General features: G+C 52.3%; 1 protein-coding gene across 1 annotated transcript; it reads right to left on the bottom strand.

Annotated features, from left to right (window-relative positions):
* Positions 1–6,239: 6,239 nt before the first annotated feature.
* LOC129335737 (acrosin-like) lies at positions 6,240–13,115 on the bottom strand. Its single transcript, XM_054988529.1, has 4 exons — positions 12,976–13,115; positions 11,172–11,440; positions 9,763–9,908; positions 6,240–6,698 (listed from the first exon to the last, which is right to left on the bottom strand). Exons 1-4 carry the CDS (start codon positions 13,113–13,115, stop codon positions 6,240–6,242), a joined length of 1,014 nt encoding a protein of 337 aa, XP_054844504.1.
* Positions 13,116–14,874: the final 1,759 nt, after the last annotated feature.

Here is a 14,874-nt window from a genome sequence, read left to right as displayed (position 1 = left end):
TCGGTCTCTCCATCCCTTGCATATTTTTTTAAAAAGCTCCATTACAGGTTTAGTCAATTTATTTTTCCCAGATGAAGAGACCTCATCCTAAAGCTAAAAAATGGGTGGGGGTCCTTCATGTGTACGTAGGGCTGGGTGAGGCCCAAACTGGCCTATGCTCTGTCAGAGCCCCTGTAAGGCAGAAGGCCCGTCTTTGACACATCCGTCATCGGCGGCCTTTCGACAAGTTAAGGACCCACAGCTGTCTTATCTGTGCACTGGTTCCTCGGAGGGGAGAGATTCCCTGGTGCCTGTTTCAAGGCATCCCCTGGCAATGTGGTCAGACGGAAAGTAGTTGAGGCGCACGTCTTGGGAGCCACATTCAGCTGCTGGTGTCTCCCCTCACCTTTTGTTTCCGAAGCAATGCGCCGCGGTGAGAACCCACTGGGCAGTGATGAGGGAGCCTCCACAGGAGTGTTTGTGCCCGGTCACTGTGGGCAGCTGCAAGCTGACGACCCAGGGCCAGGCACCTGGCAGGGCGTTGACCCCGCCCACAACACGCATGCTACTGCCATGGCTTGACACGGAGGGGCGTCTTCCACAAACGCTAAAAAGAAAAGAGATAAACGTTTATTGGCTGCCCGTGGTTTGTGCCACACATCCCACCTAGGGGTGGCTCGTCTGTTTGCTGTGCAACATGTCCTGGCTCCTGGCTCCTTACTGGCTCTCCACCCTTAGGCCCTGTTTGGCTGAGGCCTCGCTCTGCAGACCCTCTCTCTGCTCCTCCTGGGTCAGCAGTCCTGCTTCCTTGGTCTCCACTCATCTCTCTCTATCGGCAAGGTCAAATGTGGGTCTGGATCCAGAGGGCCTTGGCAGATTTTCAGCAACTAATACTTGGGCGAAGGCCTCCACTATACTAGTGGTCTCCCCCCAGTAGGATCCCTTGTGTTAGCAGTGCAGATACATCCCAGCAACCCTCTCCAAGGAATATGGTGCTTTGTGGTTCCTCGTTCTCCCTGGAGCCTCTTCCCCCACTCTACAGGCATCCAAGGGATGCCTCCGTGCACCAGGTGTGCTGCTCTGGACAACGGGGGCCCTCCTTGGCCGTTTGGCTCCAGGCTCTTGCTATCACTTACTCGCAGCTATTAACAATGGCATAGCCGGGCCGGCAAACGGTCAGGACCAGAATTAGGAGGAGCAGCCATCTCATCCTCCTCGTGGTTCCAGATGCTGCTTCCACATTCTTTCAGCGCTCATGACATCACAAAATGCAAGTATCTGTGTCCTGTCCAATCAACGGGTAGGCAGTATGACATCACGCAGAACGCACGGTCTGCTCCACATTCTTTTCTCCTCTGGAAGGTGTGGAGCAGCGTTCACAGAATGGTCTGGGCCAGGCCCCAAGGCGGGGGTGCACCCGGAATAAAGCTGCAGACTTCTTAGGTGGGACTTTTCCTTGCCACCTTTCTTTTTCCGTGTGTCTGCATTTTTGATTTGTGAAACACCTCCCTGCGCCCACTCTGTACGTGAGAAATGTATTTGCCTATGAAACAGGGACTCTTTCTCTTTAACTATCAGAAATTAGGTGGGAAATTAGGTGGGAAGGTTGGATCAGTTGTGTTCAGTTTGGGGCACCACAATTTCAGAAGGATATAGACAAGCTGGAGCGTGTCCAGAGGAGGGCAACAAAGACGATGAGGGGTCTGGAGACCAAGTCCTAGGAGGAAAGGTGGAAGGAACTCAGTGTGTTTAGCCTGGAGAGGAGATGACTGAGAGGTGATAGGATAACCGGTCTTCAAGTATTTGAAAGGCCGTCATATAGAGGATGGCACAGAGTTGTATTCTACTGTCCCAGAAGATTGGACCAGAACCAATGGGTTGAAATTAAATCAAAAGTGTTTTCAGCTAAACATTAGGAAGAACTTCCTAACAGTTAGAGCGGTCCCTCAGTGGAACAGGCTTCCTCGGGAGGTGGTGGGCTCTCCTTCTTTGTGGAGGTTTTTAAGCAGAGGCTAGAGGGCCATCTGACAGCAATGCTGATTCTGTGAACCTGGGCAGATCTTGAGGGGGAGGGCAGGAAGGGCTACTCGGTGCTTAGGTCTCCTGGGCCCTTCTTACATGCTCAGGGTAATGTCGATCGACACTCTGTGGTCAAGAAGCAGTTTTCCTCAGGCCAGTTTGGCTGGGGATCCTGAGGGTGTTTTGCCCTCTTCTGGGCATGGAGCAGGGGTCACTGGGCGTGAGTGTGTGGCGGAGAGGTAGTTGTGAATTTCCTGCGTTGTGCAGGGGGTTGGACTAGATGACCCTGGAGGTCCCTTCCAACCCTATAATGGATTCTATGATTCTAGGGTAAGGGGTACAATTTGAGGCAGAAATGTGTTCTGCCTTTAGCTGCCTCTAAAATTTGGACCATATGGCCCTGTTTATCTGACATTTAAGAACCACCACCACCCCCCGCCTGAGAATTTTCATCCCAATTTGGCAGAAAACAAAAAAAAAGTTACAGCTGGAAATATGGAAAGTGATGAGATCACATTTAATCGCTTTTATTTAAAAAGATTAAAAGGAATTTATGAATCCAAATAAAAGTTCCATGGAAGTGTGAAATAGAAGAACCCTGATGTTGAGCTGAGAGGTAAGATGGTGGAGAGGCAAACACAGAGGGGAGAAGAGGGAGCCAGAAAACAAAGGCTTGATATTGAAGAGTGGGAATGCAGGGTCTGATTTAAACTTGATACTTGCCAAGGCAAAAGTGTTCCTTGGGTTTTTTTTTTCATTAGCACGGCATCTAGTTCAAACTGGGCTGCTGCACTGTGCGAAGCGGCTGCACTTTCAGGGGCAGCAGCCCAGTTTAAACAAGACTCTGCATAAGGACTCTGCTAGCAGACTTGCCCTCATGATATTAAGAAGGCTTATGAATATGGCAATATCATAAACCCCTCTCTGTATGTGTTTTAAACACAGAAATGTTGTTTAAGCCAGGAAGAAAAATGGAAGCAAGATCCCAGTGGGAAGAAAGAAAATTACTAGCATGTGAAGTACTAGGCAAGACCAGCTTTCAGCCCCCACGCCCCAGAGATGCTCAAAGATCCGAAGACAAGAGGGTCTTCCAGGCGTTCCTGAACTGATCTCCTTAACACGCCCTGCCGATCTTTTCCTTATCCATTCTCTCAGGTGGGCTATTCAGGGCTCTGATAGCCTCACCTATCCAGCCATTGCAGGTCCTCAGTCATCACCGATAACTTTAGTTGCACCCCAGAAGGCTTTACCAAACCTTCCCAGAATTATTGTCTCACCTTGGAGACAGCTTCCTTGCTCTTTGTCTCACCTCTGGAGACAGCCATCAAGCTATTATCGTTGGGAGCAAGACATCAGTTTTGCCCCAGGAGGATACGTTTTGCTCTATAATTAGGCTGTCCTGCCGTCACTCAGTGTGTCCTCTTGGGACCTCCCACCCACGCACCCTCGGACTGCATGCTGGAGCGGCTCCCCTTCTGGACTGGAGGTGGTAACTACAGCCTCAAAACCCTGAAACTCTACCCAACCTCCTCTCTGCTTCTCCTGGGAAATTCTGTATGTGTGTGATGTATCTTCTTGTATGATTGCTTTTGATATCCCTTTAATAAAAATCATTCTCCCAACACCCGCTTAGTCATTTTGAGAGCACTCTGTGGGGAAGGACCTGGTATTGGTGGAGATCTCACAGTTACTCCCTCTTGCTGCCTCTCCTTTCACACTAATTCCTCCAACTCACAAGGAGACCTCCTCATTGGGTAACAACTCCATTAACTGTATTTTGTTTTCTAAGTCCTGCATTTCTTTTCTCCAGTTCCCCTTGTTTGTTTGTAATCTGTGGATGTGCCTAGAATAAACTTTTAAAAGTTGGGTCCAAGGCCTTCGTTTTTTAAAGGCTAAACTTCCCCAGTGGCCAGTAGCTTAGCCTACACTGTCTAATGCCTGTAGACACCTTGGGAGTTTGAGAACAGGTAGCGAGCTATGGTTGCCAACCTCCAGGTGGGGCCTGAAGATTTCCTGCAGTTACAACTGCTCTCCAGACTGCAGCCATCAGTGTTCCCTTGGAGAAAATAGCAGCAAGTTCTAAGTGAGGACTGTATAGTATCTGAGCTCCATTCCCTCTCCTGGCAATGCTCTACAAATCAGGAATTTTCCAAACCAAAGTTGACAATTCCATTGGGTACCACCCTAAAGTCAGCTAAAAATGAGGGGGCATTACAAAATGTTGGGAGCCTGGCAGCCAAGTGTTTTCTGATAACGGAGGCAGTGGTTTCTGAATGGGCTCTCTCTGCAGACAAAAAGTTGGTGCCTCCGAAACTCTTCCGAAGCAGCACCTAATCCAGTGTGGTAGAGGAATGGAGAAAACCCGGACTGGTCACTTGGGGGCAGAAAAAAGTGCGTGGCAGAAAACACAGGGAAGGGTGCCATGGTGCCCACAAATGCCATGCTGGGGATCAGTGACAATAGATGGGAAAGGTTGAGGAGGGGAGGCAGTTGGCATGCTGGAGGCTGCTCCGATTCTCTCTCCTGGGCTGGGAAGGGACTCTCTCTGCCACGCACACAGACTCAGGACTTGCCTGCTGTACTCAGTCAGGCAACACAGAGTTAACCCCCAAACGGAGACAGTTCTACCCTGGTGCAGAGGACCCTTTAGCTGCGCCGACACAAGAGTGCAAAAATACATCCCTGCTAGGGGCAGGAGCGGCAAACAACGCAGGAACAGCATCTGCACGTGTCTCTATTCCTGTTCCTTTTGCTACTGCCAACCCTCCCTCCCCCCCTGCTCAACCCCTTTTCTCCATCACACCTGTGCAAAAGCACAGGCAGAAAAACCATTTCCATGGCCTCTTCTTGTCCCCCAAGCCCTCTTTCCCCTCCTTTTCCCTACTGTGCTGTGCTATAGCACTACAATGGGCCCAGCTTGGAAAGGGCTGGGGAGGGGGGTACACAGCAGCAAGCTGAAAGCAGACCTTGGCTCATCCCTCCCCCCCCCATTGTAGCCATGAGTGCAGCAAGCAGGTGGTTGTTTCACCTGCAAGCTGGAGAAATGCAGGCTTGCATTTTGTCTAGATAGAAAGGGGAGGGGGACAGGAGCCGGGTGTCTCATGCCCACACTAGGTGCAGTGTCCTCTGGCTGCTCCCGTTTGCCGTGGGTGCTTCTTGCTGCTTATGCTGCCTGTAGGGGGTTGGTTCCGTCTCCTGTTTCAGCAGGGTGTCGGGGCATCGGTTTAGGGTATGGGAGATCCAGGTTCAAATCCCCAATTTGCCACTTCGACTTGCTGGCTGACCTTGGGCTCGTCACTCTCGCTCTCAGCCTTGCCTACCTCCTAAGGTGGTAGTTAGGAAGTTAAAATGGAGGAGGGGGGAATATTGTGAGCCATGGGGTAGTAAAGCAGAGTATAAATAGCTAAATAATAAAATAATAATAATGGGACCCATAACACATAACACGTTTTTTTAAAAAAAAAAAAACCACAGACCAGAAACATTTAACTCTGATTTTTATTACAAAGCAGTTTACCTTTAGGAGATTATGCTTCAGCATTAACACCGCACCCCCTAATTTGTTTCCTGTTCTGTGCTCCCTTCTTGCTTCGGTGCTGTCTACGCCCCCACAGGTTCAAGTTCAGTAGGCATGGTCCCATTCACGGCCCACATCAGCCATTGCCCAGATTGGAATACGCCAGCAAGCTATAAGGAGGGAACCACTTTATACACCACGCAAGATGCTCTCTCTGGGGAATGGGTGCAGGGACCCCACGGAACGGAGAGGTTGCCCCATAAGAAAAGACGGCTTCTGCGGATTTGAGGACCATCTGTTGGCCTTCCCGCAGGATTTAAACTCAGACTGACTCTTGTGTTGGGTCCTGTCTCTCAGACGCCTCCTGCCACGGTGCCACGTTCAACCCCCTTGTCTGGCACGACTTGCTGCTCTGATCTGGTTGGTCTCCGTGGGTGTTTGGAGTGTGGGAAAGGAGGAGCAGCGGTTCTAAGCAGCAATCAGATCTCATCCTAAACCATTGCTAGGTCCAGTCTGTCTGCACTGAAGTGGGGCTGGGGCTGGGCTGGGTGCTGGGGCTTTCCTTTGGAGCCTGAACTGTTTTAAAGGGCAGCTTTTCTAAAAGCAAACTCACTTGGAAACCAAATCAAGGGACAGATGTAGGAGCTCAGGTGGGGGGCTCGGCTGGCGCCAGTGGTTGTGGTCCTGGGCTGCTGATCTAGATGGCAGCTGCGATCGAGACAGGTCAGGGTCTAGGCCGGGCCCAGCCCTGGTTCTGCCACTGGGATTGTGGCTTGCGCGTTGTCTTCTTCCTCCTGTAAATCATGGTCCCATTTGGGAACCTTTGATACACATAAACGATCGGGGGCCGAGTTGTGTGATCTGGATATACATAGTTTGGCCGAACCCAACTATAAGTTCGCCTGGGGGGGGTCCATCCTGTGGGCTTTGGCAAGGCTGGAGGCATGGTCCATGACGGGGCCCAGTTTAGAATCTGCTGGGTGCTGGGCTTGGCCTGTGGCTGGCCTCCAAGCTGGGACGCCTCCTTGAGTTTTCTCTCGATCCAGGAGAAGAAGGGGCGAGTCGTGACGAAGACTCCGGGGATCCCTGGCTTTTTGCAGCCGCTGCCCCAGCTGTTGAGTCCAACAACCCAGTAGAGTTCAGAATTGTCCTCCTTGCACATGAGGGGGCCCCCACCGTCCCCCTGGAGGAAGAAGAGTGAGGGCAAAAGTGTGAGGAGGAGGCTGAGCTTCTGAGATTCACACACGTGCATGTACAACACTTGATCAGCCATTGCTACAAGCCAAAGGAGAGATGGTCGAGAAGATGAGGCGGGACGCTTTGGGAGGCACACCCTGTCATTCACGGATCTCCCTTTCCAGAGGCAATGCAGAGTGGGAGATCTGTTGCTTTTATTTTCTGCTCCCATTAGGGCGGACAGCGAATGGCTGGAAACTCCAGGAGCTTTTGGGGGTGGGACAAGAGAGGGGCATGGTGGTGTGTAGCACAGCAACATCACTTCCAGTAACATAAATGAAAGTGACATTGTGATGCTCTAGCTATCCCCCCAAACTATGGTTTTACCCCCCTCTCCAAATCTCTGGTTTTACCATAGAGTTTTGGGGGATTGCTAGAGCATCGCAGTGATGCAACAATACTTTCAGCTATGGGACTGGATGCTGTGACATCCCTTTTTCTTTCACAGTTTCTCCTGCTGCTGCAGGCAGTGGGAATGGGAGGCAGGCTCCCTAGCCCCACTCCAAACCCTGGAATGCATTTAATTAATTAATTTATTTCATTTATAGCCCGCTTTTCTCACTGAGACTCAAGGTGGATGACATAGTGCGAGATTAGTAGAGTCAATACCAAGGGCATTTCAATTAAAAATGCTGTAGGGTATGCAAATACAAATTTACAAAGACAGGACATCAGCAAAAGTCCAATACAGAGTTGAGGAAATGCTGAAACAGAGCATAAGCAATTCTAGAACTGACGTTAGACAACGTGGCTCCGCAGGAGAATAAGGAGCTCTGTTGTGATCGCAGGCATTATGAGCCTTGAGAGATCAGTTTCCCCGCTGGGGGGCAGGATGGAAATGCTGAGGGAAATGGAGGGGGGGTCATTTTTGTGCAAGGCAATGATGTCACTTTGGGTGCAACCCGGAAATGACGGCATTGCTTTGGGCGCCACTCTAGCATTCATCCCAAAGCGTAATGTTTGGGGCAAATGCTAAGACATTGTCCCAGCATGATGATGCCACTTCTAAGCCACACTGGAAGTGACATCATTGAGACACTAAAAATGCAAGTCCCCATCAGAGTGGGAGAATCTTCAAAGGAAAACTACCCAGCAAGAGAGCTGAAAGTGAGTTAATTGGCAAATTTTGAATAATGGATTCCCTCCGGATTGATTTGGGACATAGGCTCTTTCTTACATTACAAATGCCAATTTTCTACAGTTTGCATACCTATCAAGATAATTAAACCATGTATTATAGCCAGCTTCCTGACTCTCTAAGTTACCATACCCCTCCTGCCCTCTTCTGGGATTATAAAGACTCCTTTTTTACACTCCTCCAGTCTAATGAACGGAGATCTGACTCTTGAAAACTCACAGAATCACAGTCCTTCTAGTCCCGCCTCCTGCCCAGTGCAGGATGAGCCTAAAGCATCCCTGACCAATATTCGTCCAGCCTCTTCTTGAAAACTGCCAGTGAAGGGGAGCTCACCACCTCCCTAGGCAGCTGATTTCACTTTTGAACTACTCTGACCGTGAAAAAGTTTTTCCTAATATCCAGCCGGTACCTTTGTGCATGTAATTTAAGCCCGTTGCTTCGCGTCCTACCCTCTGCTGCCAACTGGAACAGCTCCTTGCCCTCCTCCAAATGACAGCCGTTCAAATACTTAAAGAGAGCGATCATGTCCCCCCACAACCTCCTCTCCTCCAAACTAAACATTCCCAAGGCCCTCAGCCTTTCCTCGTAGGGCTCAGTCGCCAGACCCCTGATCATCCTCGTCGCTCTCCTCTGCACCCTCTCGAGTTTGGCCACATCCTTTTTGAAGTGAACTCATAGTGGGTCTTGGTGCTACTACTGGACCTGAGTTTTGCGCTTCTACTAGAGACCAACATGGCTACCCACCCAAAACTATCTTCCGGGCAGCAAAACTAGAAGCTCCAGTAAAGAGTCTAGATATTTATCCCAGGGTGTGTGTGTGTGTGTGTGTGTGTGAGAGAGAGAGAAAGAGAGAGAGAGAGAGAGAGAGAGAGAGCGCTCTGAACTAGAGATATACAAAATTGTAGTGCTATCGCTAACATTTGGACCTGGATTATTTGGGAGGGACAAGGTAATCTGGGATTGATTGTTGTGGTACAACAACAGCCAGTGCAGCGGGATGCGGCCTTTCGTTTCTTCAGAACTATCTGTATTTCCAACCTGCAGCCATGGAAGCATCGTAAAAGGTGATTCCTTCCGGCTACTAGGAAACCCCCGTTTCAAGAAGACGTGCACAGGTGGCTGCTTTCAATAGAAACGACCTGTGAAGGGACTTTCTGCTGCCAATTATTTCCTGGAGACGGAGCTGCAGAGGACATTTCAGCACCAGGACATTTTAAAAAAAAAATTCCAGGGATTTTTAACGCCCCGTCTTGTACTCTTTGTCCAAGTTCATGCTGCTAGGCCAGTTTATGAGGACTTTTTCTTCTGCAACGGCCTACTAATTCAGTCAGTATCTTTCACCAATCTGCTTTTTCCCTTTTTCTTTTAGGGATAATGTAATATGAGGGGTTTAGCTGACTGAACTAGCAGAAGCACCCTAGAGCAGGAGAAAAGCCAGTATGCACAGCTGCAGATATGGTGAAGAGTCCAGTGGCACCTTTACTACTAAACAACTGTATTGTAGCATAAATGGATTCTTCACCATTTTGCAGCTACAGACTAACAGGGCTCTGACATCTGCAGATAGACGTAACAGTACCCTCCTCTTATCCATCAGGAGGTCAGCTGCATGTGTCAGGAGGAAGGGGTACTGGGATGGACTACAGCTGGGACAGTCAGCTCTGGCTGCTTTCAGGGTAGGCAGGGAGCAGAACTCGCTTGACATGATCCATCGGCCTCTTCAGCCATCGTGTGTTTTTGCAACTGGACGACCTGAACTCCAAGGAAAACTCGCCCTTAACCAGGTCTGGCCAGGGGAGCGAGCAACCCACCTCCTCCGCCATTGTTCTGTCAGCCTGGAGCCCCCCGCCCACCCTGAAGGCAACCCACCTACCTGGCAGTCTATGCCTCCTTTCCAAGCCACACCACACACGTTGTAGTCTTTGATGCGCTTGTTATACCAGATGGTTCCATTGCAAGCCCAAGGGTTCTGCAGGGATATTTTGACGTCTTGCAGGTGCTTAGGGTTCGCAAAATTCTCTACGAGCAGACGACAGAGAAAAGGGCCGACTTGTACCTTCCTGCAGGCGCTTAATTTCCCCAAAGAGAGGTGATGGGAGCGCACACTGCCTGGAATCGGCCATTGAGTCCAGCAGAAAGCCTGTGGGTGGCTGAGCAACGAGGGGAAATCACTCTACACAATCTCAGAGGCTCTCTGCTGTTCCATGTGTTCAGCAGCTACGCCCAGGCAGCAAAACTGGAGGCTGGGGATGAGCCCTGACGAGCGTTGGCTGGGGGAGTCAGTGATGTTATGATCCCACCATAGCCCCAATGTGGGGTCTGTGGAAGAAGCCCCCCTCCAGCCCTAAATGCTCTGCAGTTGATAAATAAGATATCTGAGATCAGTCCCTTCTTAAACTATGTGCACAGCCAGGAACACAGCCAGGTTTGGCTTCCGGGAGGATCCTGATGTGAGCTCCTATTCCACACCCACATCCCATTCCTGGGCCCAGCTAGGGTGTCCCCGTCCCAGGGGCGGATCTACTATGAAACTAATGAAGCTTAAGTTTCAGGGGCCCCCTAATCCTGGAAGGCCCCTGAAGCAACCTTTTTTTAACGAGTGAATTTTTCAACAAAATTGATGGAGGTTTTTTAAAGAGTTTGTTATTAAAAGAAGGCTACTTTTAGTGCCAGAATCATGAGCCAACGGGTTGAAGGACTTAATATTGACCTTAGAATATGTTCTAACACCCGTTTCATATGGCCTCGAAATGTCCCTGGTATGGGTCAAATTTCTAAATTTTCTCTGGGGCTTACAGCACCCGAACCCCCAGCTGTGTGGGCTCGCTGAGCTCGCCAGAATCTATTCATAGCCTACATTTTGGCAGCGGGATCCTCAAATCCTTGGTTGGTGCACGGCTTAATAATTCTAAGGGACTCGCTCTATGGCCCATTTTCAAGGGCTCCACCCCACCACCCCGTTCGCTGCCATTTGGGCCTCGAGGTCCTTGCAAGGGCAGCAGGGCCCTTTGGACCTTGCCGGATATTGCCCTATTGTTGCTGGTTGAGAAGGGGCCCAGGGGCCTAAAAATATAGGTCCGCCACTATCTTATCCTTCCCTGCTCTCCTTCTCTTTTCTCATGAAGCCTCTGATGAGCAGATATCGCGAGAGGTCGCAGCAGCCAACAGGAGGACAGGTACCCAGTCCTTCTCCGAGACTGCCCTTTGGGGGGGGGGGTTTGGCTCTGACCACGTGGGATCCCCGTGAGTCTCTGGTTTGGGGGGGCATTATGGGGCACTCACGTGAATCCACGTTGCCCCAGCTGCTGAAATAGCAACGGCTATCATCATGAATTTTCAGGTTGCCATCTGGCAAGCAGGCGGGCTGGACGTAGTCGTTGCACTCCACTGGCTGGCTCAGCTCAACCAAGGCAATGTCATTGTTGTAGGTAGTAGGGTTGAATTGTTCATGTTCCACCAGCCTCTTGATGGACCGGACCTGGGCACTGGGGCCCAGCTGGGACAGCTGAATGGCACCAACCAGCACTCTCCAATATGCCACTTTTATGTACCTGGAGGGCAGAATGGGTCCAGAGTGTGAGAGGATGACCTGGTAGGGCCTGGAATGTGTTGGGAAAGCTCTGGGAGGCCAAGAGGAACGGGTGGGGGCAGAGGGGGGGGCTACATTTGGGGCTGGAGCTCTGTGGTTTGTCACAGCAATGGCAGGTGCATATGCCCGCTAGAGCCCTGGAGCAGAGAGAGGGGGGGGCAGTGAGGCTCCACCAAGAAGGGAGCAACCACCAGGGCCAATGCGTCCATGGAGGTGGGCCCAGCAGCTGCCTTGAGCACTGAGGTGCCGAAGGGGGCGCCGGGGGACAGAGGCGTGTGCCGCGGAGCTGGCAGCGGCAGCGCTGGTGGCTGAGCGGAAGGGCTGGGAAGCTGCCCACGTGCCACCCTGGCCGCCTGCTACACCTGGCCTGCAGCTGCTGCGCCTGGCCCAGGAGTGTGTGCTGGCGGCGGCAGCGCGGAGCAGTCTGAGAGGGCAGCCTACCAGCCCTTCCACTCAGTTGCTCCATGCTGCTGCCACCGCTGCCTACACACAGCTGCGGGCCAGCTGCCTACTGCGCCAATGGGGCTAGCTTGCAATGGCATGCTGCATGATGACATCACCCTAGGGATGCCAGACCCCCTGGTGGGGGCAGGGAATCCCTCTCCCCTGCTCCCCACACCCCGCCCCCACTTACCTAAACAGCAGGGGGCGCACCTTCCATGCACACTCCCCCACAGCTCTGCGCGCTCCCATGCATAGCAGCTGCCGGGATCGGGCCCATTTTGCTGTGGATCGGGGCCGCTGCAGAGCACGGGAGCATTCCTACTCTCCGCAGCGCCTGAAAACGAACCCATTTTGGCCAAAATCGGGCTCATTTTGGGCCCATTTTGCCGCAGATCAGGACCGTTTTCAGGCGCTGCGGAGGGTAGGAGCGCTCCTGCCCTACGCAGCACCTCAAAAGGGGCCTGATCTGTGGCAAAACGGGCCCGTCTTTGGGCACTGCAGAACGCAGGAGTGCTCCTGCCTGGTAACCCTATGTCACACACAGTGATGTCATCACACAGTCCAGATGCAGGACAGCAGCAGCCCTGAAGCTGCCCCCGGCCTCAGCCCTGGCGACCCCTGGTGTGAGAGAAGGGCCCAGGGCACGCTGCTGTTGGGGACGAAGCGGGAGGGGGGAGGCCCAGTGCAGCCGAGCCCCCATAGCCCCCGTAGACGTCTAAGGCCAAACTCAGTGGACACTCCCCCTGCGCTTCATACCCAGAGCTCTCCAGTCCAGCTCCCAGGGCAAGAACCAGCGGGTCTAAGCATGCCTGCCTGTGTGTAGTGCAAGCTCCCTCTGTCCCAGGCGTTGGCTGCCCTTGCCCAGCCCTGTTGTCGTGCCTCTGTGTGTGTGTGTGTGTGTGTGTGTGTGTGTGTGTGTGTGTGTGTGTGTGTGTGTGTGTGTGTGTGTGTGTGTGTGTGAGCGGCATGACGTCACACGGCCGTTCTGGCCCGCTGGCCTCCCCCCAGGGATCTGGACTCCTAACACCCCCCCCCCCATGTGATGAAACTGACCTTTTCAGCCCAAAGCAGTGAGCCGCTGTCAGGACCCAGCGCGAGTTGATAAGGGATCCCCCGCACCAGTGCCTGAATCCCCCTCGCTGTGGCAACTGGATGCTGACAAGCCAGGGCCACATTCCTGCCGGAGCATCCATGCGTCCCACAATTCGCAATAAACCTTCATTATCAGCAACCTTCAGACGTTTTCCGCAAGGTCCCCTGGAAACAGACACTAGTTGAGAACTCCCAGCAATCCACGCGTGGCACGCCCAGCCGACATGGGATGTTCCATGTGAACCATTCCAGATAATTACCACCACCACCACCCTGCCGCCCTTCTCAACACTGTGGAGTAATTGCTGGTCTCCAGGAACCGGTGTGCACAATTTCCCCAATTCCAAGAGAAGGGAAGGGAAGCTGGAGATGCACCAGCTGCCTTCAGGGCCACTGTCTGTACAACATGCACTACCCAATGCCTTCTGTTTTCAGCTGTGCCCAGCTACAGACTCTGGAAAGCTCACAAACTGGGCAGGAAGGCAGCTAATTTCCAGCCGCTGGCATTCCAAGGTCTGCCGAGCCTGTTAGTATTATGAGAGAGGGAAGCACGTCTTCCTTTGTTTTCTCTTGGTTAAATAACGAAGCCGCAGAGATGAGCCTGCCTCTGATGCAGCTGGCTGAGTGAGCGAGCAAGCAGAGGAGCTCGTGGAGCCACGGCCGCCAGGGCTGGTAGCTGCCATGTACTGTGGAGAAAGGCGTGAGGTCTGTGGTGGGGAGAGGAGAAGAGGAAGAGACCCCAGGCTGTCTCAGGACGAAGGGAGTGCCTAGTGCCTGGACTGCAATGGACAGGGGCGCTACTCTGAGATCCAGCGACACACAGAAGCTGGCTTGCTTTTGCCCATGAGGTGCCCGGTGGTTCTAGATGCCAGCCAAGCGGTAAGGGCCACCTCCGCTTTCTTCCCCCGGAGGTGGGGGTCACTCACTTGCACGTGTTGTCTTGGGCACAGGCGGGCCAGAATACAAAAAGGGCCCAAATCGGGAAAGGCAGCCATTTCATCCTGCAGGGGGCAGCAGGTGCCACTTTCCACCACCGGTTCCTACGGTTCACGACATCACAAACCACGTGCTTCCAGGCTGGGGCCAATCAGCTCATGGCCAGGAAATGTCAGACAGAACAGCCCCACAGTTCTCCGGTCATGAAAACCAGGGACCCAAGACACAGGGCCACTGGGGCCACGAAGGGTGTTAGCGGGCCCTCCGGACCTGGGTTGGGAAGGGAAACCGGCAAAGAGTTCCACCTTCTTAGTCTAGGCCAGTGGAGCTTCAGCTTCCTACTGCATGGAATTTTCCCCATTGTCCGTTCATCTCTCTTGGAACCCCCACAGTAGAGGATTCCGGGGCTCCGTGTTCCATGCCAAACCAGAGGAGGCCGTGCGAGGGAGATCCACAAACGCATTTCCCTCACATCTTTGACTGGTTCAGATCTGGACACAACACAGGCAGAGGAGGTGTCAATCAATCCTTTCCTCCCCTGCTCTTTCTCTCTCTCTCTCATTCTCTCCCAGAGCTCCTGTTAGTTTTTCTGAAAGAACAGGAAGCTTCGTGCTCTTCATTGAAACTCCAAGTGCGCGTGCAGGTTTCTGCCATCCCAGTTGTCAAGGCAACCTCTGAGCTTCTAGCACTCGGATTAACGTAGCAGACGTAATCCTTAAAAAGTGCGCATGAGGCAGGTCTCTCCGCAATGGGGAATTCACGACTGACATGACACATGTGCGCACCAACAGATCAAACGCTGGCACAGGCCTCTGCTTTCCCCTACTTACTACGCTTTGAAAAGTGTCACATGAATGATTGTGGATTTATTCATTTACTCACACACACACACACACACACGTCATGTGCAACTTTATGCCTCTG

The sequence above is a fragment of the Eublepharis macularius genome, chromosome 9, assembly GCF_028583425.1.
Source record: "Eublepharis macularius isolate TG4126 chromosome 9, MPM_Emac_v1.0, whole genome shotgun sequence".
NCBI lineage: Eukaryota > Metazoa > Chordata > Lepidosauria > Squamata > Eublepharidae > Eublepharis > Eublepharis macularius.
This window is presented reverse-complemented; position numbering and strand designations above follow the sequence as displayed.